General features: G+C 47.8%; 4 protein-coding genes across 4 annotated transcripts; 2 read left to right on the forward strand and 2 right to left on the reverse strand.

Moving 5' to 3' along the window:
* Window positions 1–10,430: 10,430 nt before the first annotated feature.
* Window positions 10,431–13,541, reverse strand: LHYA1_G005893 (uncharacterized protein; the record flags this gene model as incomplete). The annotated part of the gene is made up of 5 exons (XM_031150836.1): window positions 10,431–12,565; window positions 12,618–12,870; window positions 12,922–13,277; window positions 13,332–13,441; window positions 13,498–13,541. 5 exons carry the CDS (start codon window positions 13,539–13,541, stop codon window positions 10,431–10,433), a joined length of 2,898 nt encoding a protein of 965 aa, XP_031004736.1.
* Window positions 13,542–14,851: 1,310 nt separating this feature from the next.
* mug180_1 (putative steryl acetyl hydrolase) lies at window positions 14,852–15,787 on the forward strand (the record flags this gene model as incomplete). The annotated part of the gene is made up of 2 exons (XM_031150837.1): window positions 14,852–15,214; window positions 15,356–15,787. 2 exons carry the CDS (start codon window positions 14,852–14,854, stop codon window positions 15,785–15,787), a joined length of 795 nt encoding a protein of 264 aa, XP_031004728.1.
* Window positions 15,788–16,567: 780 nt separating this feature from the next.
* Window positions 16,568–18,786, reverse strand: ACX1_1 (Peroxisomal acyl-coenzyme A oxidase; the record flags this gene model as incomplete). Its single annotated transcript, XM_031150838.1, is given in 3 exon segments — window positions 16,568–17,873; window positions 17,923–18,645; window positions 18,656–18,786. 3 exon segments carry the CDS (start codon window positions 18,784–18,786, stop codon window positions 16,568–16,570), a joined length of 2,160 nt encoding a protein of 719 aa, XP_031004727.1.
* A 2,898-nt stretch (window positions 18,787–21,684) lies between these two features.
* LHYA1_G005896 (uncharacterized protein) lies at window positions 21,685–22,912 on the forward strand (the record flags this gene model as incomplete). Its single annotated transcript, XM_031150839.1, has 2 exons — window positions 21,685–22,036; window positions 22,089–22,912. The coding sequence occupies 2 exons, from the start codon at window positions 21,685–21,687 to the stop codon at window positions 22,910–22,912; spliced, it is 1,176 nt and encodes a 391-aa protein (XP_031004729.1).
* Window positions 22,913–24,369: the final 1,457 nt, after the last annotated feature.

The raw sequence follows: 24,369 nt of genomic DNA on the forward strand, positions 1-24,369 counted from the left end.
CGATTCCACTAATCTCAACCTCCCGCTCTCGATGCCTGTAGTTGGAGATTCCTGCCAACAGCAGCACTTCCAGCCATATGGTCAACAGAGCCCATTCTCAACCACGGACTACCCTTTTCCACAGGAAACTGTCTCGATAAATACCTTCAGCCTGTCGCACAAAATGAACAACATGCAGATCAGCGACCCAGAGTACTTGGATCTAGATACAGCGACTGATGTAGTAATTATATTTACCGACTACCGTGGACTGTCTCAATCTCCGTCGGAGGATCCTCCAAGCCCCTTGTGATATCAACTCCAGCACACTCGAGCAAGTGAAGGAGGGATCGGCACGTAGGAGCTCCGCGTTGTTGGGTATCAGAGGCGCTGGGATGTTGTATCTCGTCGAACTTGTTGTTTTCGTTTCTTCGGGAAGTATGGTCAGTTAAGGATAACTTATGTATCGTCATGGAGGTTTCGAAGTGTGCTATGGTCGTTTTTACTAAAAGTCGTCACTGGTGTCAACTTTTGTTTTTTATTGCGGGAAAAATATCATTCAAATAATTATTACACTTGCAAGCATCATTCCATCAGCTCCCTGTGAAATAAGGCCTCTCGGTCTTGCAAACGATTTCTGTGCCGCTGCCCTAGCATACCTAGATGTCGCGCTTGTGGCAGCACTCGATGCGTTGCTAGAGTCTCAATCTGTAGTCCAAGATAGTAGGTTCGTCGATACAACAGAGCTTCCAGAGAAAATCTCGCATTCCGGGACCGTTGGTAAGGATATTGATGAATCTTTTGGCCCCGCGTACCAGCAGGCATGAGAAATTCGGATGATCGTGGAGGAAAGCCATATGGTTCAGATGTAGACAGGGGCTGCGTGTAGAAGCAGGTTCCAACGTGTTCTGTATGCTGCTGAACCACCTAGGGACTCGCCATAGCCAATCACGAGACTCCTTTAACCCTTGACAGATGCGGTGCACCAATCTGTAAGGACTTTGATGTTGATCAACCGTCAGCTTGTCTATTAGGCACCCCACAGCGGGCTACTAGTTGAGGGTTAGGGTCTCAGCAACCTTATCTCACTAAAGCTCCTCCCGCATCACAAAAACATAGAATGCTTACAAGGCGCACGCCACTGAAGAGTCGCTCCCGCGGGGAACGGCACACATCTTTCCGGGACGCTGGGCATGACAACGAATGACCAGCTTTCCATATTGGTACTTCTGCCGGTACCGCAGATGCACCCGAGCTCTTACGCCCGACTCGGGAGCATTCATTCTGTAGAATCTGCATAAGCCAGTGCTGCTTCCCGCATCCGGATTTATGCCAATTTGACGTCGCTAACGTTATTTGTTCTTAGCTTAAGGGATCTACGTAAGTGGTATATCAAAATGGTCTTTGTCCATCTCTTTGATGCAGATTGTAACAGCGGCATCAAAGCAAGTTTCTGGAGCATTTTGGCAGTGCTTTAAAATAGGCAGCCATTGTCGTAGACGTGCGAGCAAAACTTAAATTCATACCAGAGATAGAAGTGAGCAGTGGATACTATGGCGTTTTCCAGTCTGGATTTAAGTACGGTAGAGAGTATAGAGGGGGCCATCCACACCAACTAACATCTCAGGAACTTAATATCAAATCTTCGTATATTTTCCCTCCAAGGTATAGTCGCCTCTAGAAGTGGTAATACAAGACATAACAGGTAAGTCGATATAATGAAGCAATGGGAGCCGGGGTATTGTTCGCCGCTTCAGTAAAACCCAATCTCAAAATATATGAGATGACTCACTCCATAATAGCAGAACGCCTTGCACTATCTCGGCGCCAATCTTACGCCTATTGGTGTGGCCGCCGTGGTCGCACCGTTTCATGAGCGACCCATGGTCACTAAGCCCCCCTAAGTCCCTAAGCGAGCCAACCACCTTCAACCCAAAAGCGCACACAAATTATGTTTCCTCTCATGTCTCTGAATTAGAACGCTAGCTCTACATCATAAGAATTTGTTTTAGGTGTTGTTGAGGATTTGCTGAGCTGCTGTCGCTCTTTTGGCAATGTTCGATTTCGTTGAAGTCCTCCTTTCAAGTAAGTATTTGGTTGCGAGAAAAGCAATGCGACTACAATCACGGAAATGAGACTAGTGGACTTTTAGTTTTAAGGTTCGATTTCTCCAGTTGTGAAACTACTCCCCTGTCGTTTGCTCTTTCTCGGTATACTATCATCCAATAGAAGGATAGGGGAAGGGGGGGTGGGGGGTGGGGGGAAGGTTTTTTCTACATGTTCCCTAGGGGCCCTCCAGGAGGTCAATAAGCCCAGTATTTGTTTCAAAAAATTTAGTAGCAGGGGTAGTATAGTAAGAGGCAACGCTTCACAACAAGAAATTAAAGCCGTAAATCATTAGTTAGACATGAGCAGCAGCACGGGGTGTTCATCGCTACAAGTGATGCACCCCAGTTGTTGGCAGCTGCAATAGCCTTCCGTGCCATGATGATTGTCGGGCTACTCCATCGCTGTCGTGGGGGTGGAAGTCTCTTGCATCACACTATACATCGACGGGATCCTTATCAAAATTACGCTGACCGGCATTGACAGCTCACTTTACATTTAGGCAGACCTTCGCCTTACTGAACAACCTCACAAATCATTATGCAAAGCTTTTCTCTCTATTCAAGATGGAGAGTCCTGATCTCTAGCCATACTGTTGCCTGAGGAAACAAGAGCAGCGTAAGGCACTGGACAAATTACACCGCTATTTTGGTATAGGAAAACACTTGAGATTTAATCATCCTTTTCTAATTGAGGCCTTGATTAATACGAAAACGACTACTCTCGTTTGTCCAATTGCCGCCTTGATACTCCGATGTTTTTTTTTAGGGGTGGAGATTACCAGGCTTCGGAGGCCGAAAGATATAATGTTATTGGATACCCATGGGCATGGTCAAAGTACCAGGAATGAGACTGGCAAGCATCAAGTAGCTCAAGATCATCAGGGCCAGACGTATCTATTCTGCCTGCAAACATTCGCGGAGGCGCTCAATATATTTATTCGTGCCGCGGAGAGTCTGTCTATACTTACTAGTTTGCAGTGAAGAAATGAGCTGGCATGATGTGACGTAGGAAATAACAAAGGACCGGAAGTTCATCCCATGCAGTGTTCTTCACTAGGAGTCTAGCTTGAGAGCAGACTTATCTGTTCAGCGAGTATGTGGTCTAAGGTGTTGACTTTTCTATATAAACTTAAAGTCCTCTCTGAGTATTTGTATCATGGAACAGAGAGCTCAGCATTATCCACAATGAGCCACGAACAAACCACCGAGGATCGTGTACCTTGCCAAGTCAATGGCTGCTTTGTTACCTTTGTCGGTAGGCCTGAGATGCTACGGCACGTTGAAGAGGTTCATGGCGGACCCAAGCAGTGTACAGTGGCGGGGTGTAGCTTCACAGCCAAACGCGCAGCTCGCCTTACCAAGCATAAGGAAGAGGCGCATGGATTCAAAGGTAAGTTACTCTAGTTCTGACTACTCCTGATCAAGTTTAGCTGACATTTGACGTCTAAATAGTAGTTTACTATCTTCCAGAGACGCCCCAAGAGAATGTCAATTATTCTCAAAGTGAATCTAGTATGATCGGTTCACCGTCTCTTAGTAAGTTATATATAACTGCAATCACATCTGAAAACCAAGTGAACTAATAAGACGCAGATGGGCAATACACATCAAGCGACGCCCAGTACTCAGAAATTACAACCAATTCTCTATCTCAGGACAAACCGAGCTGCTCCACTCACGCTTTTAACTCGAATTTATACTCTGCATCGCTCCAGATGAATCAAGTGGTACTTGCCGAGCCGTATAACTCTCATCCACCCATGCTTCTTTCTCCACAAGCTTACATCAACGCATTGGCAAACTCAAACGCCGTCTTGGGGGCGGATAATTTGTGGTATACGGAGAGCTGTACCACAAGCGTAGATTCCGAAATGCATCACTGTAGCTCGAATGGTAACAGGCTCGATATGAAACAAGACAGCAATAAACATCATTAAGCTGAGGAAAAGATCGTGATCAGCGAAGAGAATGAAGATTGTGGACAGTGGTTTGCGAATGGATGATAATTTCCTCTTGTTATTATCCAAAGATGGTTGATCATCCCAAAAGTTGTTGTTTCTACTGTCTTTACCTATCAATGAACTAGTTTAGCACCCGTAAAATTGCAATAAAATAGACTTTGGGGAACACATGTCTCGTAATTCTGCCACTTAACTCCTACTCGCATTCGATACAATCCTCAGCCTTTTAGACATGCATTTGTGCTAGGGCTTGCACCCTGCTTTCTTTTCAGGGCCGGCAGTTTGATTATGAGACCTGTGCCAGCCTTTGGCCACTACCGCCAGTCGATGCTACTTGCCCAACGAACGTCGAGCCTATCCTTATTTTCTTCAACAGCGCGGAACTGCTCGTGTGACGTGTCACGACTTCATCGAAATTAAGTTGTCGGTAAGTCTCCCAGTCTCCCCGACTTGCATGCTACCGAACGTTCTACCCCCGCCTCTCATCTACTAATCCTAACCTTTCAACATCTCTGAAGTGGTTTACTATCTCCAGGGATGTAACAAGGCTGGTACGCGGTGCAAAAGATAAGATCATCACTCGGTGTGGAAGCGGTACATTAACGAGCTTCGCGCGGTCTAAAACTTTTAGTGGGCCGAGAACACAAAAGTCTCTTATGGGAGACATGGATAGTAGGCTCTTTACCCCTTGATTGCATGTTATCTTTCGGTGAGCCTTTGCAGGTTTGCCGTCAATACGCGGCTTGAATTTACAGAGGCAACCGTCATTTTAGAAGTTAAAATTTACTTGCCTAAATATAGAACTGCCGGACACGGATTTATGTATATACAATCCAATCAATCGAATAAGATAGCGGATGTGTATAAAGTATGGATGATTTCCGAGTGTCTGGCTCACTCAACGACCCCAATTTCGGGCTTTCCGGATTATGTAACCACCACGACACCACCTTCGAGGCTGGACTTTTACATTGGATTTCTTCCACTTGACTTTCTAATTTTGTGTGGTCTTGTGAGAGAAGAGTCAAGCCTGGAACTTGATAGCTTGAGCTACGGTTACGAAGTGGCCGAATTTAGCTCAAAATCCTCAATAAACAGGTAGAACGAAGGCTAACGCGGGCCTTAAAAAAACGGAAGACTTAAGGAAACAAGATTTTTTGTTTTAAATTCGCTTGACAGCCTCACATTCTGAGACCTGAATCCTTCTGCTGTAGTGTGGTGGTACATCCGTAAGGCTTTGCTGATCTACACCCCCCTGAAAACAAGCGAAGCTGCAGAGGGAAAATTTCGATGGCCTTTTACTACTTTCCTTCTACATCATATCCGTCCAGAAGTTAATTCCTCTTTAAACCTTCACAAAGTTGCTCCAGACGTATTCCTGCTGGTGTTCATTCTTTCCTCCAGCCACCTGCGGCCACCGCTGCGACCGAAAGAACAGGCAGCACCTTTTCCCAACAAAAGATGACCTTACGAAGGACTACCTCAAACACACATCAACACACTTCCTGATCATGAGAATGTTGTGTTCAAGCTATTTTGTCGACGGGTTTTACTCATTTCTCATTGCGTTTCAAATGCCACAGCAGCTTGCAGTAGGCATACATCTACTCCCAGGACGACTTGCTATAAACCAGAAACTCTAGACACCCCAACAGGAAATTGACGGCAAAGCTCTTATCTCACTGTACCCTATACCATACTAATATCTGCTATCAGTAGTTTCAGGCCATCCAATAACCCAAGTCCCGGTATCTTGAACTCGAGTCCAACAAAGATCTGGCCGCTAGCCAATAACGATTTTCAAACCCAAAACTTCGACGATAGCTTTGCCCGATCGAAGCCTCTAACAGGACCCAACTGATATATTTTATCTGCGTCTTACAAAACTTCCAGATCCCTACCGATGTTTACATTCCCGTACTCATCTTACCAACATCAACTCTCCTTTCAACCCCACTCGAAGGAGATTTACTCATAGCGGTGAACAGAGGCATGGTAATGGAAACCACATAAAAGCTACATGTCAACGAGTTGGAATTTGAATGAAAGATAGTCCAGTATCACAGAAAAGAATAGCCGATTCTTCCCAACAGTTGTTGCCATTCCTCACAGTGAAAGGGAACAGTACTACAAATAGGGAAGTTTTCGAAAGAAAGCTCCCCCCATAACATAGAGACAATTATTAACTTCTTCCATCGAGTTACTAGACATCTCCACATAAGACGCTCCTCTATGAGCACGCCTAAACTCATCTCTTTGCTAGCCCTTAATATCGCTCAGTTCGCAGCTACACAATGTCCTCTTCGACCAATACCACTACGAAAATCTATATGCCTTCAAATTACAAGACAATATCCCCTGAATATGTCCTTTTAAGATCCGCACACGTACACATTACCCATACAGATATAAATAACTCCAAGATCATAACCTCACCATCAGAGCTAGTTGCGTAGCAAGCTGGTCGACCACCAGCGTCCATGGCGAGTCTTTTCACAAAAGTAATCAACGGGACAATCATTAGATAGGCTTTTAGGAGTTGGAACAGATAGCGGAGGCAATGTATTAGGTCTGTGGCCGGTTAAAGTGAAGTAACGCTGCGTAAACGCGGGCCCCTCTGATCCCCTCTTGTAAATCTGCATCAACGCACTATAGAAGCTCGAAATCTTTTGCAATAGACAGCGTAACAGTAGCCAGATTTTCAATTTTATTAGGTTTGAAAAAGGTATTAGCATCGCTGATCTTTACCCCTTATAAGCCTTCAAAAATAGCGCTCCTTCTTGCAAGTTCTCAGCTTTGCCCAACCCCCACCCCCCATTTCCTTTCACTATAAAACGGTAGACCAGGCGTCCTGGAATGTTCCCCGCCGGCTTTTCCGCCCATCGACATCCGCAAGCACTTTCAATATTGTTTACAGCACAGCCTAGCGCGTACCGATCGACGGCCACCCAGCCTTACTCTATGTATACCAATAATACCACCCACACCGAAAATCTTCCCTGCCAACCAACCCCCTTAAAATGTGTCAGAAGCGGTCCAGCCCGTCCGGCCCGCCCTCCTTTTACTCCTTATGAGATTCCCAAACCCTGTGCCTTACAGTATATACCCACCAGAGTGGATCATGCCAACCATTCAGGCTTCAGTAACACGCAGCCCCTGGACCCCCTCACCGTGCCTCACGAACACCTGAAGAGTCAAGAGCAAAGTGAAAAAACTTTTCACTTAGTATGCCTCAGAGTCTGTCCGCAAGGCAGATTAATATCGGTTATTGGAAAAGTAAATGGTAATGGTTGCAAGAAGCGAATATGAACGAAATGCAGGCTTCTAATTGGTCACCATGGTGGAGAACCAACAATACGTGGTTGCCTTTCTTTGCCTCGCCCGGAATAGGCTAGCTGGCACGAACACGTAGGTAAAAGTCGTAATTGGAAAGGGAAGGTGAGAAAAGGTGAGGAAATTTGAGGAAAGCAGGCTCACCGCAGTTTCAGCTTTAGGGGCTCAGGGGTAAGGTCACGGTGGAGGCCGTCACCTGTCTATCACTTGATGTGATTTTACCGCCGCCCCCTTGCCTACCATCTCCTACCTCAAAGGCAGAATTTTGGCAAAGACCCTCACCCCAAAACGAAACTTTCATACCCTAAGAGCACTGCTAGCACAGCTACGAGCACCCACCGGAAACCCGACCTCAGAACGGAGCTGCTTGACTCTATCGCATAGCGGCATAGCAGGAAATGTGCTGCCCTGATACACCCTCGTTTGTAGTGCCTAACCTCTCTTCAATACTCCGTAACCCTAAAAAAACTCCCTTTCAGATTTGCGAATAGCCCTTGTGTACAGTGTACTTGCGAAAAGACCAAACCCCCTCCAGTCCAGCTGCTACCACAAGCTGCAAGCACCACCTCATCACAAATTCGAATTTCGCTCATACATGAAATTGCAATGGCAGAAGAAGGATTCAAAATATCTCAAACATGAAAGGCAGACATCCACGGCAGCCGAACGGCAGTCCGTTTTCCAGCCAGAAACGAACGAGCTGATGGTGAACCACAGCAGCTCGCTCAGTAGTTTACGAAAAACAAACGGCGCACTAGCTACCAGGGCAATGTACAATCATAGGTAAGAGAATATCCTTATTTTCCCACTTAGGTGCTCTGAGCCTATGGACCCTCCAAAACGCTCACTTGACCTGGCTTCTGGAGCTTTGATGTCTACGTTACCAAATCCGCAGATGTGCAGCCTTCTCAAAAGCTAATCACTGATGGAAAGCACTTTAATTCATTCTTCTCTAGAACATATTCTCAGGACATGAACGATTGAAGAGAGGGGCCTCGAACCAAACGTATGTTCATCCCAAGACAAGCGACCACTCGAGAAAACAGACATTCCTCTACCAGACATGCGTCACTGTTCCATCCGGATAATACCCAGCTCTCGCACATCTGTCTAGAACATTCGGCGCTACTGCATTGAAACAATAGTTCTCCAACAACCCCTTACAAATCAAAAGAGTATCACTCGTCTTAGTCGCATCCCAACACTTGTGATACCACCCCTCACCAGGCTTATACCGGTATACAAAGTAGACCAAAGTCATGAGAGCAAGGAGTATCGCTAAAGGAATGAAGATCATCAGGGCGTAGCAGCAGACTTTGATCGATGAATGCTTGTCCTTTTTGTCTAAAGAAGCAATGACTTCTGGTGAGCTGTTGATGGTGACGACAAAAGAAGCGATGGTGGGGTCAATATTGGGTCTCGGTGTCTGAAATGTGTTGGGTGGGACATTTGGAGTGCCTGCTGGTGACTGTGCCTCGTTGTAATTTCTGTCTGGTCTGATACTGACCTTTTATAAGTAAGCGTCCGCCAACCCAAACAGCAATGAATTCTCGGGTGTCCAGAGGCACAGTAAATATACACCACTGGCATCACAACCATCACACGACGCCAACTATCACGACGCCATCCATCGCGACACGATATAATACACTGCAAAATAAACTCCTAGAGAAACCCCCGTACCAACTCCTGCACACAACAAAAAAACAATAATACAATAAAGTATGCAACATACATTCTGTAGTGTCTTGGTTCTTTTATTTCTTTTCCTGGCAGCAGGGCATGCTGCGTGAGCTGAATCTGAGAGGAGGGGGGATACACTCTGGATGGCAGTGTCATTTGATGGGAGCTGCCCTGTGCTGTTTGAGGCAACATCGGTGGAGACGTTCGGAAGACCGAGAGGAAGGGTAAGCTGTTTGTATTCCGGTGGTTCTATGTGCCGAGGGGAAGATGCGCCATCGAGAGCATACTGTGCCGGGGTTTGAGTCGACTCAACAGATGTACTAGGAAGGATAGCCGGTGCTTCTTGCAATTGCATTGAAGGAATGCTGAAACGTGGAAAAGTCCAGCGTAGGGGAGAGTCCTCAGATATTGGAGGATCTGAATGTACATCACTTGCAATCGATCGTATGTCAGAAACCTCTGCACTGTGACCCGGAACTGGTGGTTGGAGAACACAAGCTTCAGCATCCTCATTATCAGACGACAAATCATCTGCAAGCAGATGGCACACATCCAAACCATCACAGTATATACCTAGACCAATCGGAGTTATTCGCTCGAGCACTGGATTCGAACGATGCGGATGTTGGTCAATGCTTGGGTCAAGAAAACCAAAGGTATCGATTGGAGAAATCGAATGCGCATGTTCAGTGACGACGGTCCTAGGTTCTTGATTCAGGAATAATGAGGGGGCTTCCTCGACTTCATCGTCGAGATCCGTACCAGATGATCGTGTGAGGGCTCTGCGTGGAACGGCGATTTGATCTGTGGGTGGCAGAGCACTCTCGCAGTGGTCAATGGGTGAGTGATTATGGCGGCGTTGGAGGATACCGTGGCGTTTGGGCATTGCTCTCGATTGAGGGCCTTCGATTGGAAAGATGAGAGCAGAGACTGGGGTAATCAAACGTGAGTGGGAGGGTGTGGGCAAGAGAGTACTGATACAAAGATTGGATTAATCAAAAAAAGGGTGTGATGGATCGAAGAATGTTGATTGATGAAGTGATGTATTGTTAAACAGGAAAAGAGAATTGGCGAAGGGCCTTCGAGAAATATTATCGGTATTGTTACCTTCGCTCTTGCCAGGCGTGGACTACGTGCTGTCAAGCAGCGTTCTAATGTACAAGTCTCCACTTTCCATCGCCCCTTCCTTGTTCTCCCCATGCTTTTATAAAGTATACTCTTTCAAAATCAAGCCAGCTTTTGCTATGTACGTTGACGCATCCGCTTAATAGCAGGAACCACAGTTTCAGACCTACCTGAGCAAAACGCAGCACCTAGAAATGAAATATAATAACACAACAAGCAACACCTCTTCGGCATCAATGGCTTAATTCCACCTGGCGTTCTCCCTCTCAGCTTCAAGTCGAGCAAGTCGTGCTTCCTCGTCATCTCCAGTGACTATGTGGTCACCGCCTCGACGACCCTTCTTTCTCCCCTTTCGCCCATCCTCTCCCTCATCACGACTGTGCTTTCTGCCACCCATGCCTGCAGTGAGTCCAGCCATTCGCTGAGCCTCCTTCAACAGGCGCTCTCGGTTTCGCTTTTCTCTTTCCAGAGTATGAGGATCCTGAACCGGTGGTGCGGAGGAAACTTGGGGTTTCTCGCTCTGGTTTTCCTTGCCGCGTTCTCGCTCACGATCCCTGTCCCTACCAGAGTCGCGACGGGATGAGTGATGGGGAGCTTCCTCGTTATGACGATGGCGGGCGCTGCTAGGTCTTTCTCTCTCGCGGTCACGAGCTGCGGAGGAGATGCGGTCTTGGCGTGGGCCTGTTGGAATGCGGATATCTTCGGATATGGAGATACTCTTGTTGCGAGAACTAGCACCTTTAATTTCAATTCCACCAAAGCCGTTGGACATGGCTGAAGGCCTGCGTGGTGCCGTTTCCGGTTCGACGGGAGTCTTGACCACTCCTGTCTCTTGCTTATCTATCTTTTCGGTCTCAACTTTCAGTTCTTCGGACCCTCGACGGCTGTGGCGGTGTCGATGTTCACGGTCCCGATCTCGATCACGGCTTCGAGATCTATCATCACGATGCGACCTATGGCTAGAGCGATGCTTATGTGAAGATGACTTGTGGTCTCTGTCACTACCCTTCTCCCTCTCCCGATATTTGTCCCTATCTCGGCGACTTCGATGGCTCGCACGTTTAGATTCAGACGGGGAAGCAGATCTGGATCTATTCTCTTCGATGCGTGCTGTCTTAGTATCATCGACCACTTCATCAACTTCATCACCACGACCTCCTTCCTCTTCACGACGACGTCGTTCCCGCCGGCGTTCTCTTCTCCGTTCGCTATCCCTCTCATCTTCGGAGCGGGAAGCTGATCGGTGTCTGTGTCGGCGATGATGTTTCTCTCTGCTTCTGCTTCGTCTCTTTTCGAGCGACGCCGACCTGTCCCTGTCTTTTGAAGGTGATCTTGTTCTCTCCCGATCTCTACTTTCCTTTTCTGATTGCTCGGGCGGTACACTTGTACGCTCAACAGTGTTTGGCCTTGAGCTAGCACGACCTGCTATTGAGAAACCTCGTCCTCTGATGCTAGAGTTAGATGCCGCACGCATTGCTTTGGGACCAGTTGGAGCATTTATCGGTACATCAACAGGCTTCACATTCGGGGGCTGCATGGCGCCAAAATTGCCTCCACGGGAATGGTTTTGCGCAAAGCCGCCTCGAGCAGCACCATAGGAATTTACTGAGTTAAATCCAGAATTGTACTCTTGAGCGTAGGAAGCATCATTGTCTTCCAGTGTCTGAATAGCCATGCCTTTATCACCAAGGTCCAGGACAGTGGCAGCTTCTTCTGTAAAGTCTGATGGACCCTCAATTAAAATTGCATTCTCCGTGCCTTTGTCGCCATTTTGTCCATCGGTGTTACTATCGTTCTTGGGAGTTGACTCCTCAGCACCTTCAGACTTTGGGCGAATTTCTCTACCAAACTCATCGGTATTACCAGCAGGAGCGGGAGTGGCATCTGCCTTCGGTCCTGTAGGAATGGATCCTGTTTCACTAATAGGTCCATTTCTTTGCTGGCCTGATCCAAACTGCTGGGGATACTGCTGTGAGAAGGCTTCGTTTGAACCATACCCATAGCCACCCCGGCTATAACCGCCCCGTCCTCTACCTCGACCTCGGTAACCTTGGGAGTAGTCATTGTGATGGTTTCCTCGGCCATAATTACTTTGGTTATATCCTGCAGAGTGAGAGGAGTACCCAGAGTTGTTAGATCCATAATCACCGTGACCCATGGCTGCTGCGTTTGGATGATTGAAATTATCTGTTCCAACATTCCAATTTTGTTGTCCGTTCCATCCGTTATTGAAACCTGTGCCCATCCCTCCGTCGAAACCTGCCATTCCCATCCCCATGTTCATGCCTTGCATACCCATGCCATTTGCGCCAAAGCCACCACCGTTCATCATCGCATTCTGCATCGACATTGGGTCCATGCCCATTCCAGGCATACCTTTAGGCTGTTAGTTTAATTTCGTTATTAAACTGTCATAGACTAAACATACCCATCATTGGAAAGTTTCCGAAACCACCTGCTCCCATGCCGTTCTGCATGGCCATCATCTGCATCATCTGGGTCATATCGCCGCCAAATCTCATGCCTGGAAACCCACCAGCAACAGAAGGGTCGAAGCCCATTCCCGCGCCAAATGCAGGAGTCTGCGAAACGCCTTCGCCGTCCTTGGCATCGTTTTCGCCCTTCTCCTCTGTCGTGTCCACGTCACCGTCTTCCATCGATTCCTGGCCAGGCGCAATCTCCTTTATAGATATTAGCTAATGGCTCATAAAAGGGCACAATCATATCCTTACCTCTATGGACTGGTGCGGAATATCTTGCTGAGCCGCTGGATCTTCATCGGCAGGCTTCGCTGGAGCTTGTTCTATCTGTTCTGCCGGTGTGGCTTCTTTGTCTTGGACTTCAGCGGGAGGCGCATCTTTAATAATCTCCGCTGGGGTTGGATCAACCAGCGCAGGCGTCTCGACTACTAGTGGTGTAGCTGGAGGTGAAGCTTTTGCCTCCTTCAATCTCGCCGCCTCGCGCTTCTTCTCCTCGGTCCTCAAGAAGACCTTGATAGTTGTCCGTAGCGACTTATTCGGCTTGCAGTCTTCCGCCGAGACAGGCGTGTGTTCGCAAACGGGACATGATGATGGTAGGGTAGACTGGCCTGCATCTGGTATTAGCAATTGCAAGCTCGATGCAGTCTGCCGTGGATACTTACAAGTCTCGCAGATCGCCTGCTCGCAGCATGGCAGGCGGAACGCGTTCACAGCCAGCCTGCTGCAGATGGCGCATCGGAGCTTGATGGGAATCTCATCTTGGGTTAGTGAGCTGTGATTTGGTTAGCAGAGGCTCTCTGCAGCACATTACTTGGGGGGTTGACGGACTCGATGAGTTCAGCCAGCGCTGCGGTTGTGGTGGAAGCTGACATGGTTGCGCCAGCTCCTTCAATGATGGGAAAGGGTTGTTGACGATGGTCGCATGCTTGTGTGCAATTTTAAAAGAAGAATAAGAAGATGTGCTGAGTCGAGTCGCGACTTGGGGAAGTCATGTAAGAGGGGTCATGATCATGATTCGTGATAAATCTGTTTGTCTTTGAAATCCAATCTACTTTTTTTTTTTCGAGGAGGTTGACTTGGATTGTCGCGATAAGTAAGATATCACACTAGCGCCATGCAGACATAGAGGCACGTGATCCCAGATAGAAATCTTCTTCCTCGTCCTCAGGAATTTCAAATATTAGAAGGGTTGTCTGGTCGACTTGTAAATCTTGGACGGCAGGTATTGAATGTTAGAAAAATTACGAAAAAAATTGATGGAAGTGCATTATGTTCTGGTTCTAACCCCTTTTGCTTGAACTATCCAAACCTCGCTAAGACAGACCACGCAACGACATGTCATCACCATCTATCAATCTGTCTTCTCTAAACTCTTTGCAGATGATCTAGTCAATTGGATAAGCATTCCCTAGGCGGAGTGCAATTATACATAACCATGATATTGGGGCAGATCTCCTGGCTGGATTGCTTCGTTTTCCTCATCTTTTTAGCACCGCAATTGATTCTTTGGGTTGGGTTCATCCCTACACTCTTTTGCGGGTTACGGGCCCTGCCATTTCTATGTATGTTCTCCCATTTTATTGCCAAACTTCTTCTATTCATGACAAAACTTTTGTGCGAATTACATGATCAAGACTGTCTCTTATGATACTTATAAATTCTGTCTTGCTCACCTCCTTTTGCTGATTTTTCATAGTAATAAAATTACCCCTAAGTTTCCTCTATGAACGCTTTTTCCTTGCCCGCCACCATCAAACTCCGTTCGTTCAAAAAGCATTGTGGTTCGAAGATATAGTCATCCGATGCGTTCGCTATGCATTCGCATATATCCCTGCCAGTATCGGCCGGGTATTCCTTTCGAAACCCGTAGCACTGCCCTTCTTGCGATTCCGGATGCTTCGACACGGTTATATACGTTCGCCTATACATTGGCATGAAGTAAAAGAAGTAAGTCTCTAAGCACCCGGCCCTCACACTCTGTTCAAATCACTGAAACCCCACAGAAAAACTTTACCGGTCTCTGGATAATAAAAGACCCCACCAATAAACCCGACATCACAATCTACTACTTACACGGCAAGCTCCTCCCCCTTTTCCTTCGCCCTCCATTTCCCCTCCCTCCACACCACATAAACCCCCCTCACCATCTAACAAGCCTCCAAACACAGGCGGAGGTTTCTCAATGGGCTCCTCCTACTTCTACCTAGAATTTCTCCTCTCCCTTCTCACCCTCCTCTCCTCCACCTCCACCTTCACCAACCCCGCCATCCTAGCCCTAGAATACACGCTCGTGCCCGATGCCGCCTACCCAGTGCAACTCGAGCAGGCAATGGCGGGGTACCGTTACGTGCTGGGCGTGATGCAGGGGCGCGCGGAGCGGGTCTGTGTAGCGGGAGATTCGGCCGGTGGGACGGTTGTGTTGAGCTTGCTGTTGCGGTTAGCAGAACTCGGTAAGAATGGAAATGTGAATGGGAATATGAACGGGAGTGGGGACAGTGGAAGCGAGCTGGATTTGAGACCTGGAATGGCAGTTCTGATCTCGCCTGTAAGGATACCTAGCTCTTTGATTTCACTCTACCCCTTTATTACATTTCGTCTCACGTGCTCTACCCCGTCTTCCAGATTTGCTCTACCCCCTTCTACCCCCGAACCTCTCTTAAACAGCAACCAACTAACCGTCTCCTAGTGGATAACCCTCCACTCCCCCACCCTCCACAACATGCCCTCCGACTACCTTGATATCTCCCGTCTCCATCTCTACGCCCTCCAATACGCCGGCCCTTCCACGCCTCTCTCCTCCCCATCCATCTCCCCCGGAAAATGCACCGATATCCGCAAGTGGCGCGCCGCGTGTCCGTGCGCGGGTTTCTTTGTAATGTATGGATCGGAAGAGGTCTTCGCGCCGGATATTAGCAAGTGGGTGCAGTTGTTGGAGGGGGGAGGAGTGGATGTTAGGGCTGTGGTAGAGGAAGGTGGGATTCATGCGTGGCCTGTTGTGGAGCTATTTTTGGCGCGCGGGGAGGAGATGAGGGTCAGGGGGGTGAAGGGGATAGTTGGACAGATAAGGGAGAGGATGGGAAGGAAGGAGGAGTGGGTGGAGAAGTCTGTGATTGATTGAGTTCAGGAAACCAAGTCTGGGATGTGAAATTATGAATGGGGGTAAGAATATGTTGGGAGATATGTTCTTGTTTCCGGTTTTTGGTTCTGGTGAAATATGTCCCCGTATAGTATATGCATCTCGAGGATACTTTGAGCAATAGAAGCAGGAACATTCCAGCACGTTCATCATATCCAGCCTACTTAATCCACAATCTGCATTTAGATGTATCTGTTATAAAGCTGCAGCAATCCGAATAATAACTCGATGAAGTAGGCACCGGTACTTATAAGTCTTTTCCTTATAAATTTAAAATATCCCATATCCAAACCACTTATCGCCTACACCCTATACTGAATTGCCAGAGCTGCTCATGCTCATGAACTAATCACGGGAGACTGAGAATATCCACCCGCCCCTAGCATTCGATATATCGTGTGGCGAGGCAATGAATGGTCAAAAGCGTGACGGAGGGATTGGCTCTTCCGTACCCAAGAAGTGTATAACTGGTTGCGTGATCCTTGAGAATAGGACAGCTGGAGATTCGCTACATAGAAGGATTCATAGGGATCGCAATTTAGCTGGAAAGAGGTAGATAGATCAACGATATATATATTTTTTTCTATCCTTTTATCCGTAAAAATGTCTCGCGGTTAAGAGAAAGACAACCAGGCATAAGGCGCAACGCATAACGCCACCGCATTAACCTTATTCTTGACCCTAACTCCAAAACTTCGCCTTCGCTCACAAACCATAAGAGAAAGCCTCGCTTTTAAATAATCAAAATCAAAATCGCAATTTTCACAACTTTGATCTCACCACACCCTCACCCAAAAACTTCTTAATGTAATCCTCCCACCCTTCTCTCAACACGCCCCCATTCTCCCGAGCATGCACATTAATAGGCAAGTCCCTCGTCCACATCATAATCCTGCGGTAAACATCACCATCCCTACACCCGAGCACACTACTCAAACTCGCGTCCGAGAAATTCCACGCGTCTGTAAGCGCAATCGCATCGGGCAGCAGCTGCTCGAGCAATGTGTTGGTTAGGGAGCGCATAGTGGAGAGTTGGGTGCTTGTGAGGAAGGAGGTGAACGAGGAGGAGGTGGGGACGAGTGGCGAGGACGCTGTGTGCAGGTGCGAGAGCAGTAGGAGGTTCGTGAGGACGGGCTGCAGCGCGGCCGGGGAGGCAGACACGCGCGCGATAAAGGCGCGTAGGATATACAGCTCAATGTGCGCGCGCGCCGCGACGTGCAGCGCAACCGCATGGGTATTCTCTGCTCGCACTGCCGAGCCCTCTTCAGCACACAGCAACTCGTACGCCTCGTTCACTAGTATAGCAGCGCGGTGTTCGAATACCTGCACCAGGACGGAGGGTTTCAGGAACGCGTCTCCTGCGTAGGAAGCGAGAAGAGTGGCTGTGGAGCTGCATATGTACGCCATGTCTGGCGGGAGAGCGGGGGCTGCTATGCCTTTCATGAGGTATCTCGAGACCTGTTTCCACAAAACCGTATTCTCGCCCTCGAAAGTACAGCACCCCGTACTACTTGCCACGATTTCAGGAAGGCCAGACATGGTAAGGTATCCCTGGCCACCGCACAACTTCCGTGCGTCTTCCGCGCCGTCGGCTGCCGTTTGCGTGCACCACGCCTTCAGGCCCGCCATGATCATGTGGACGTATGGCAGAGAAGCATGGTCGCCGCGGGCCTGTGCTTCCAGGAGCTTCTGGTAGGTAACGTTGGCGGCCATGGAGGCGAAGAGGATGGCGTAGGCTTTGGAGATTAGGGTTAGGAGGCGGTAGTGCTGAAGCTTGTATGACATGATGGCTGGCTCATCGGGAATGCTTCTTTGGCCTTGGAGGCGGACGGCTGAGTACCGGGTGGAGATGGTGAGGGCTTGGGCGAGTTGGAAGGCGCTGTTGCGGATTATGGTGGAGCGGGCGCCGACCATGCCGCCATATAAGAGCTTCTCGCGGAGAGGGTCGGCGAGGTACGCGCCATCTTTGCTGACGGTGTTGTAGCGGCTGAGAAGGTTGGTGCGTGGGATGCGAACGTGGTGGAAGATAGCATAACCATTATCTGTTCCGTTGTATGACATTTTCAATCTGCACGCAGTCAATACTAGTCTGTTAATGACTGTGGGGGCAAATTCACCCCATATCTCCCAGTTCAATATCAGGCAGTGGCTTGAAGTCTTCCAAAGAGCGAATTTGCATAACGAAGGAGTGTGTTCCATATTCCTTGCCATCAATGATCATTTGAGCAATAACAATAGTGTGAGTAGATGCAAAGCCCAGCGCTCCTGGCCAGTACTTGACTGCCGAAAGATTTGGGGTATGGATGACAAACTCATCAGTCACTTTATCCAAAGTAGCCGTCGTTTGAAGGCCAGCAACGAAACTTCCATGACCCAACTCGGTTTGCGCATACGAGCCAATAATCTTTCCCGACTCAGCAAGAGGTAGCCAATACGCAAGTTGCTCAGGGTTGCATTGAAGCTTCAACATAGGGATAAATAGGAGGCCGGTCAAACCAAAAGGATTAGCGTTTGATAAAGCCCACTCATGGTTGGATTGGTGGAAGATCTTATGGCCATAATCCATTCCATCGTTGACGGTCACTCTGGCAGCTCGCAAGCCTTCAAGTAGCATATCTTCACGGTCCATATTGCCATAACGTGGTGGGAGCTTCCACAGGTCATCAGTCCCAAGGGCCTTTTCAATACGCGCGAAGGCATTATTCTGGCGGGTTACGGCTTCTTTTCTAAATAACGTTGTATTAGCAATATGAAGGCCAGTCAGAGGAACAGATGACTTGCCCGCCCAATATGATCTCGGTGAGTAGGCTCGAGTCAAATGTTGCTTGGTTCCTGGACCGCTCCATTAACATCGGCTGGGTGGGAGTTGGAGTTGATACGGAGGCAGATGTGCTTTGTGGATCGCTGCTCTGGGCAGTCTTGTTTTGAATATGGCTACGTGGCACATACGTCAACCGTATGGTGGACTTGTCTCGCGCCATGGCTGATTAATAGGTAAACAAATGTTGACTTGAAGATAATACTTCAAAAGTGGCCGGTGTATCAGCTACGGGCTGTTTGGGCAAGAGCAGAACGTATGTCTTCGAAATAGTAGGAAGCAATACGTTTAAGAGGATGAAGTTGGTTATTTTGAGATGAAGGGTTGAGAGCTTTTATAGTCCGTCCAACACCACATAAATTAGATGTGATTCCAAAACCCCCTAAATATCCATGTGAATGCGTCTAAAGGTCAACCACATGGATCATTGTTGTTTAGGGGAAGTTCTGCGTGGGTTGCTCCACCAGCTGTGATATTCACTTGATGCCGCAGAAGATCAGAATATTATAGCGGGCCTTACTATGACGGCCCGCCAAGGAGCGCATCCTTCTTAATCTCGCGGGACTGCCTCGTAGTACCCTATACGCCCCATCTTTGATCCTATTCACGTAACACATAAAATAATTCTCTCCTGGGATGTTGCAAAGGCAATGAATGACATGCAAGATATCAATACCAACAGCCCTATTCATTGGTCCCAGAACAAGCCGCTGAAATAGAAGAACACATTTGAGCATGGAATATGTATGTAAGCAATGTGAATAGTCATCGCCACACCAGGATTATGGCTTTAAAAGATGTGCTATTGTTGGGAGGCGTATATCTGATACCCTTGCATGAAATGAAAGAAGACCGATGTATTCTGATTTCCCGCTCGACTTTGAAAGGGATGAAACTTCTCACATAAGGTTGTTTCAGCCCAACCAATAGGAGTATAGCTCTCGTCACAATCAGAACTATGAGCACTTGATCTAGGGCTGTCCCCACTGCTCGGGAATGACAAGTGTACGCCTGTAGGGAATCTATCAACCGAACCGGGTCATATTTGGTCCGTGCGCCGGGAACTCCAACTTCGAGTTTGCTCCTTGTCGGGCTCGCCTCGTCTGGGTAGTAACAAGAGTCAAGATTGGACAAGGGACAGCTTGCACCATGAATGAGATCGAACGAGTACGTTACACAACGCAGACGATCGATATTGATGAGGCGCAGTGCATGAAATTCGTCCGTATCGAAATCTGACGACAGACGTCTTCTCCAATAGAAGGCTTGACTTCAGATGATGCATGCAGTAACAATTGTTGTATACCTCCGTATAAGTCAGAAGTTAAGAGATAGTTCTGCAGATCTCTCACTCCCTATCCATCACATCAGGTATCTCGCATAAAGCAACCTCTTGATCCATACAACAAAGCCTTGTAACTCCCTCGATGCAAAGGCATTTAACCCTTTGCCAAAAAGAAGCCCTGCGAAAAAGGCTTCCGGCGATTATCGCCCTTTGTACTCGTACGACCTTGCAGCCAGGCTTCCTTCTTGGAGCGAGAACGAGCAGAAGCCTTTGGTGCGAGCATCAAGGTGCTGGACTTGGTCACTCTGTAGGTGGTGGTTCCAACTCGGCGGTCCTTTGGTGTCTTAGACACTGGAACCTCGTCGAAGAACTTCATTTTCTTTGGCTTTATTTGGGGCTTCGTTTCGTCGGGGTCGGTGGTCGAGATGACATCTTCGTCTTGCAAGAACTCGGCGGGGAGGAGGTCTGGGATGGTGGGTTTGTGTAGTGACGAAGGGACCATTGTATCCGTAGTCTGGCTCTCGTTGTTGTCACTTGAGATTTGTATACTGTTGGTTTGAACGAGTTCTGGTAGAGTGCTTGGAGGTTGTGGCGCCGAGACAGTCTCCGTAATGATTTCCACTTCAACGTCTTGCTCCTCACCCGGTTGATTGACCGTTTTGGTATATGACAAGCTCTCTTCTTCCACGACACTGAGATCGGGGTACAGGGCAACTTTCGAGCTGTCCTTTTCCTCAACGACAACTGCGAGAGGTTGAACCGCCGCTTCTGATACATTGGGGTCCCCCATCCGCGTTCTGACCGGCAAAGGGTCCAAGATCTTCCGAGACTCGTCTACACCTTCCACTTCCACATACTCTACCACAGGAGGAATTATGGCAGGTATTTCTACAACGGGCCTTGTGGTTGAGAGCGCGTCGCCTCCAAATGCGCGTGGTGTATTCCTTTTCCCAACTCTGGGTTTCTTCGATGTAAGCGGGGTGTAGAATTCCTGTTCCTCTTCGCTGTCTTGAACCCTCGAGAGGCTACCTAGCTTGCGTTTCGGTGTTTGTGGGACATAGACATTGATGCTTTCCTCTTCGTCCACTTCTTGGTTGGCAGGCTTGGTGCCTCGTCGGCGTGCTAAAGTCATTACAATAAATTAGCAATCGAATCATTGTTGTTCTCCCATATCCAGTAAAGAAGAAAAATAAAGAAAGCGGCTGGCCTCCCCCTCCCCAAATACCGATCCGGGGTCACACCGAGCTGTACCAGAGGGGACCTACTCTTCTCTTCTTCAACCTGCTGCGCCTGGGGCGATTGTTCTTGGTCTTCTTCGCTTGGTGTATCACTGAACATGCGCGTTTTCGCAGACTTGAAGATTCTTGACAACATCAGGAAGGAGCAAAATCTTGTATTTATGCGGGTCGGCGAGAATATGCATGTCGTCGGGGTAGATCCGAGAATTTTCCATAGTGACAGTACTCTACACGCTACAGTAAGCGGCAGAATATTTCGACGCTTCACCGCCTTCACTGACCTAAGCCTAAGGTACCTCACCTCACTCCTAAGCAAGAAAAAAGAGTCCGACTTATAATTGGCTAGGATTAGATTGAACTTGCAAAAACACCCATTCAAACGTCCTCCGCTTTCTAATATAATTTATTTCATCTACAAGCATTCAGCAGCTACTCATCAACATCTTCTTCAATCTACACAACCTCGAATTCTTCATCTGCAAGGCACCGCGACACGACAGACAGACAGGTACGAAGATTAGCTTGTCGATACGCGGCAATGACTTCTTTGAGGAGGTCAATACCCTTACTTGCGAGATGTCACAAGTCGTTAAGCTTCAGATCCTTTCATGCATCCCAAAACCTCGCCGCCGCCGCCAAACCTAAACCTTCTCCCAGAATATCAAAAGCCACAACTAGAACACGTGTCCAAAATGTCCAAAATACCGAAAAGAATTACATGTCAAAGGACGCCCTCCCACCACTCGCCATCCTTCAATCAGCAGCCACAGCCGGCGTCATGGATCTAGAGCCAGCGAAAGCCTTCCAGTTCCTAGCCGAATATGTGAACTCATATGTGGAACGGGGTGGGCCTTCAACCGGCAAGGGATGGGAGCAAGAACTGTGTAAAGGTTAGTAGTCACCTGCTCGTGTCATTTCATTTAACTTATTGCATACCTCTAGTACATGGTGTGACGCTGCCGCACATGGTGACCCTATCCAGCGTTCTCAGAAGGTGTCCCAGCCGTGCTCAACAATCACTGGGCTCGACGCTAGTACTCGCTGCATCCCAGATGGGCGAGAAGACGGCAACATTTGAGCTGGTCCAGTCTAGCATCAACAAGAAACAGGTTTTCGAGAAGTCAGCTCATATACAGCACTTACGCTTACTAGCCCAGAAAGGGGATGATGCCGAGGCGATGGCGCTACTGGGCAAGGTGGTGTTCGCGCAGGGGAAAGAAGACGAAGCTCTGGGATGGCTGCGCAAAGCAACGCGGCCGCCAGTTGGGAACTTGGAATTCCCTGGGTCTGGCGACGCGCTTGTGTGTGAAGGTCGGATTCATTTGAAGAAGGGTGATAAGAAAGGAGCGGAAGAGGTGTTCAAGAAAGCAGCCCTGCAATTGGATGAGCCGACAGCCTATTTCTATCTTTCGCAACTCCAGGAACCGAGCTCGTGGAAACAGGAGGTTTATTTACTGAAGGCTGCTTCGTCGGGGATTCTAGAGGCGATGCATAGTCTTAGTGCGCTGGAGCTTGAGAAGATTGAGAAGCAGGAGAAGAAACCGACCTCTTTGGCTGATTATGGGATGACGAGAGAATGGTCTCAAGTTGCTGCTGCCGATGGATTTGGGTTGAGCATGATGAATATGGCACTGATGTGCAAAGCTGTTGGACAAGATGAAGTTGGTATGGAATGGCTCGAGAAGGCGGAACAGAACCCGGACGTTCGTGAGCAGGCGAAGAAGCTAAGAAGGGAGTGGGCGGAACAACCAAGCCAACTCACTTGATTGTGTTATATTACATGTTTGTTTGTCACACCCGGCGAAACAGCAAAAGAAGTGAGTTGATGACTCCATACAGCTACTTTTAAGTTCTCGGAGTTAGCCGAATTGTATTAAAGATGATCTTACATATGGGAAACTACTGTAAAATATAGGAAAGCATATAGCTCAGGACTATGCCTCCTTTTCAGGGGCCGAATTCAATGTACATTTTATACCGAATTATGTTTTTAGTTTAGGCTCGAGACTATATATAAAGAACCTACCCCGCCTGCTGTCACAGAATCCCTTCACAGTCACATCAAGTGAAATATTTACTTAATTAGTCTCATCATCACATGGAGCCTCGAGAAATTCCTCGCGCACAACGTAAGACCAGCAACAAAGGAAATTAAGGGCCAGAATGCACTGTAACCCTTAAGTGGAACCCCTATGTCATATAAACAGGGCAAGATTAGGCATATTAATTACTTGCTCCCAAGGCCACAGCATTGACACTTCCTTGCTCGAGATGCGTATTTATTACACAACCCAAGTGTGGAATTTGGAAGAAGCAGATCATAACAAAAAGAAATTGAAGACACAGATATTCCCGGTTCTAGTAGTAGTCTCGATGAGGATCCAATCCCGATCTTAGGGTAGCTGCCTAGGCTAACAATGAGCTTTCTCCTGTTGTAGGTGCGCTAGATTGAATCACTCCGCTGGGCAAGGTAGTTAAACATGCTGTCAAGTTTATCACTGCTGTCAACCTCTATGTTCAGTCGTCAATGTTTACTTGTGGGAAGAAATATATGTGCGAATAGTAACTATCGATTATCTCCATGGCACACACTCAATATACTTCGACGAGTAATTTCCGGCTATGCGTCTAAATAGTATCTTAACTTTGTCAATTTTTTTTGGCTATATCGTAATTCGATGTTTACCTTCAGCTTCAAGGTTTCAAGCTGTTTAAATAAGCTTATAGTCTATGACTGAATATGTGAGACTGGAGAAAGCCGGATGAAGTGAGGCCAAGTTAAAATGGATTATGGAGGAATATAGGTAGATATGATATGTGAAACCATAAGCAGGCATGCAGGAGGTTATCACAGGAATCCAAAAAGCACACATATAAGGCTTATCGCATCATTTTGGGCGGGATTTGGCGGGATTGAAGATGAAAACTAAGCATAAAATTATAGCCATACAAAGCACAAAACTCATCTCACATTACTTGCCTAGCTATACATATGGTAGTACACATTAGTGCAACCTCATTCTGACCTCCCCTCGTTGCCTAGCATTCTTGCCATGCTGCGACTCTATCACGTGAAATCTAAATGGCGATTAACGTTCGAATAGGGACGTCACAGAGATGATGAGATAAAAGCTTGACGCTAGCATAACAGGTAATATTCATATAGTGTTTTGTGTAGAGTGAGGTGAAGAGTTTTATTGTTCATCACGCTTATGTAAGCAGC

The sequence above is a fragment of the Lachnellula hyalina genome (genome assembly GCF_007821495.1).
Source record: "Lachnellula hyalina strain CBS 185.66 chromosome Unknown contig00081, whole genome shotgun sequence".
NCBI classification, from domain to species: Eukaryota; Fungi; Ascomycota; class Leotiomycetes; order Helotiales; family Lachnaceae; genus Lachnellula; species Lachnellula hyalina.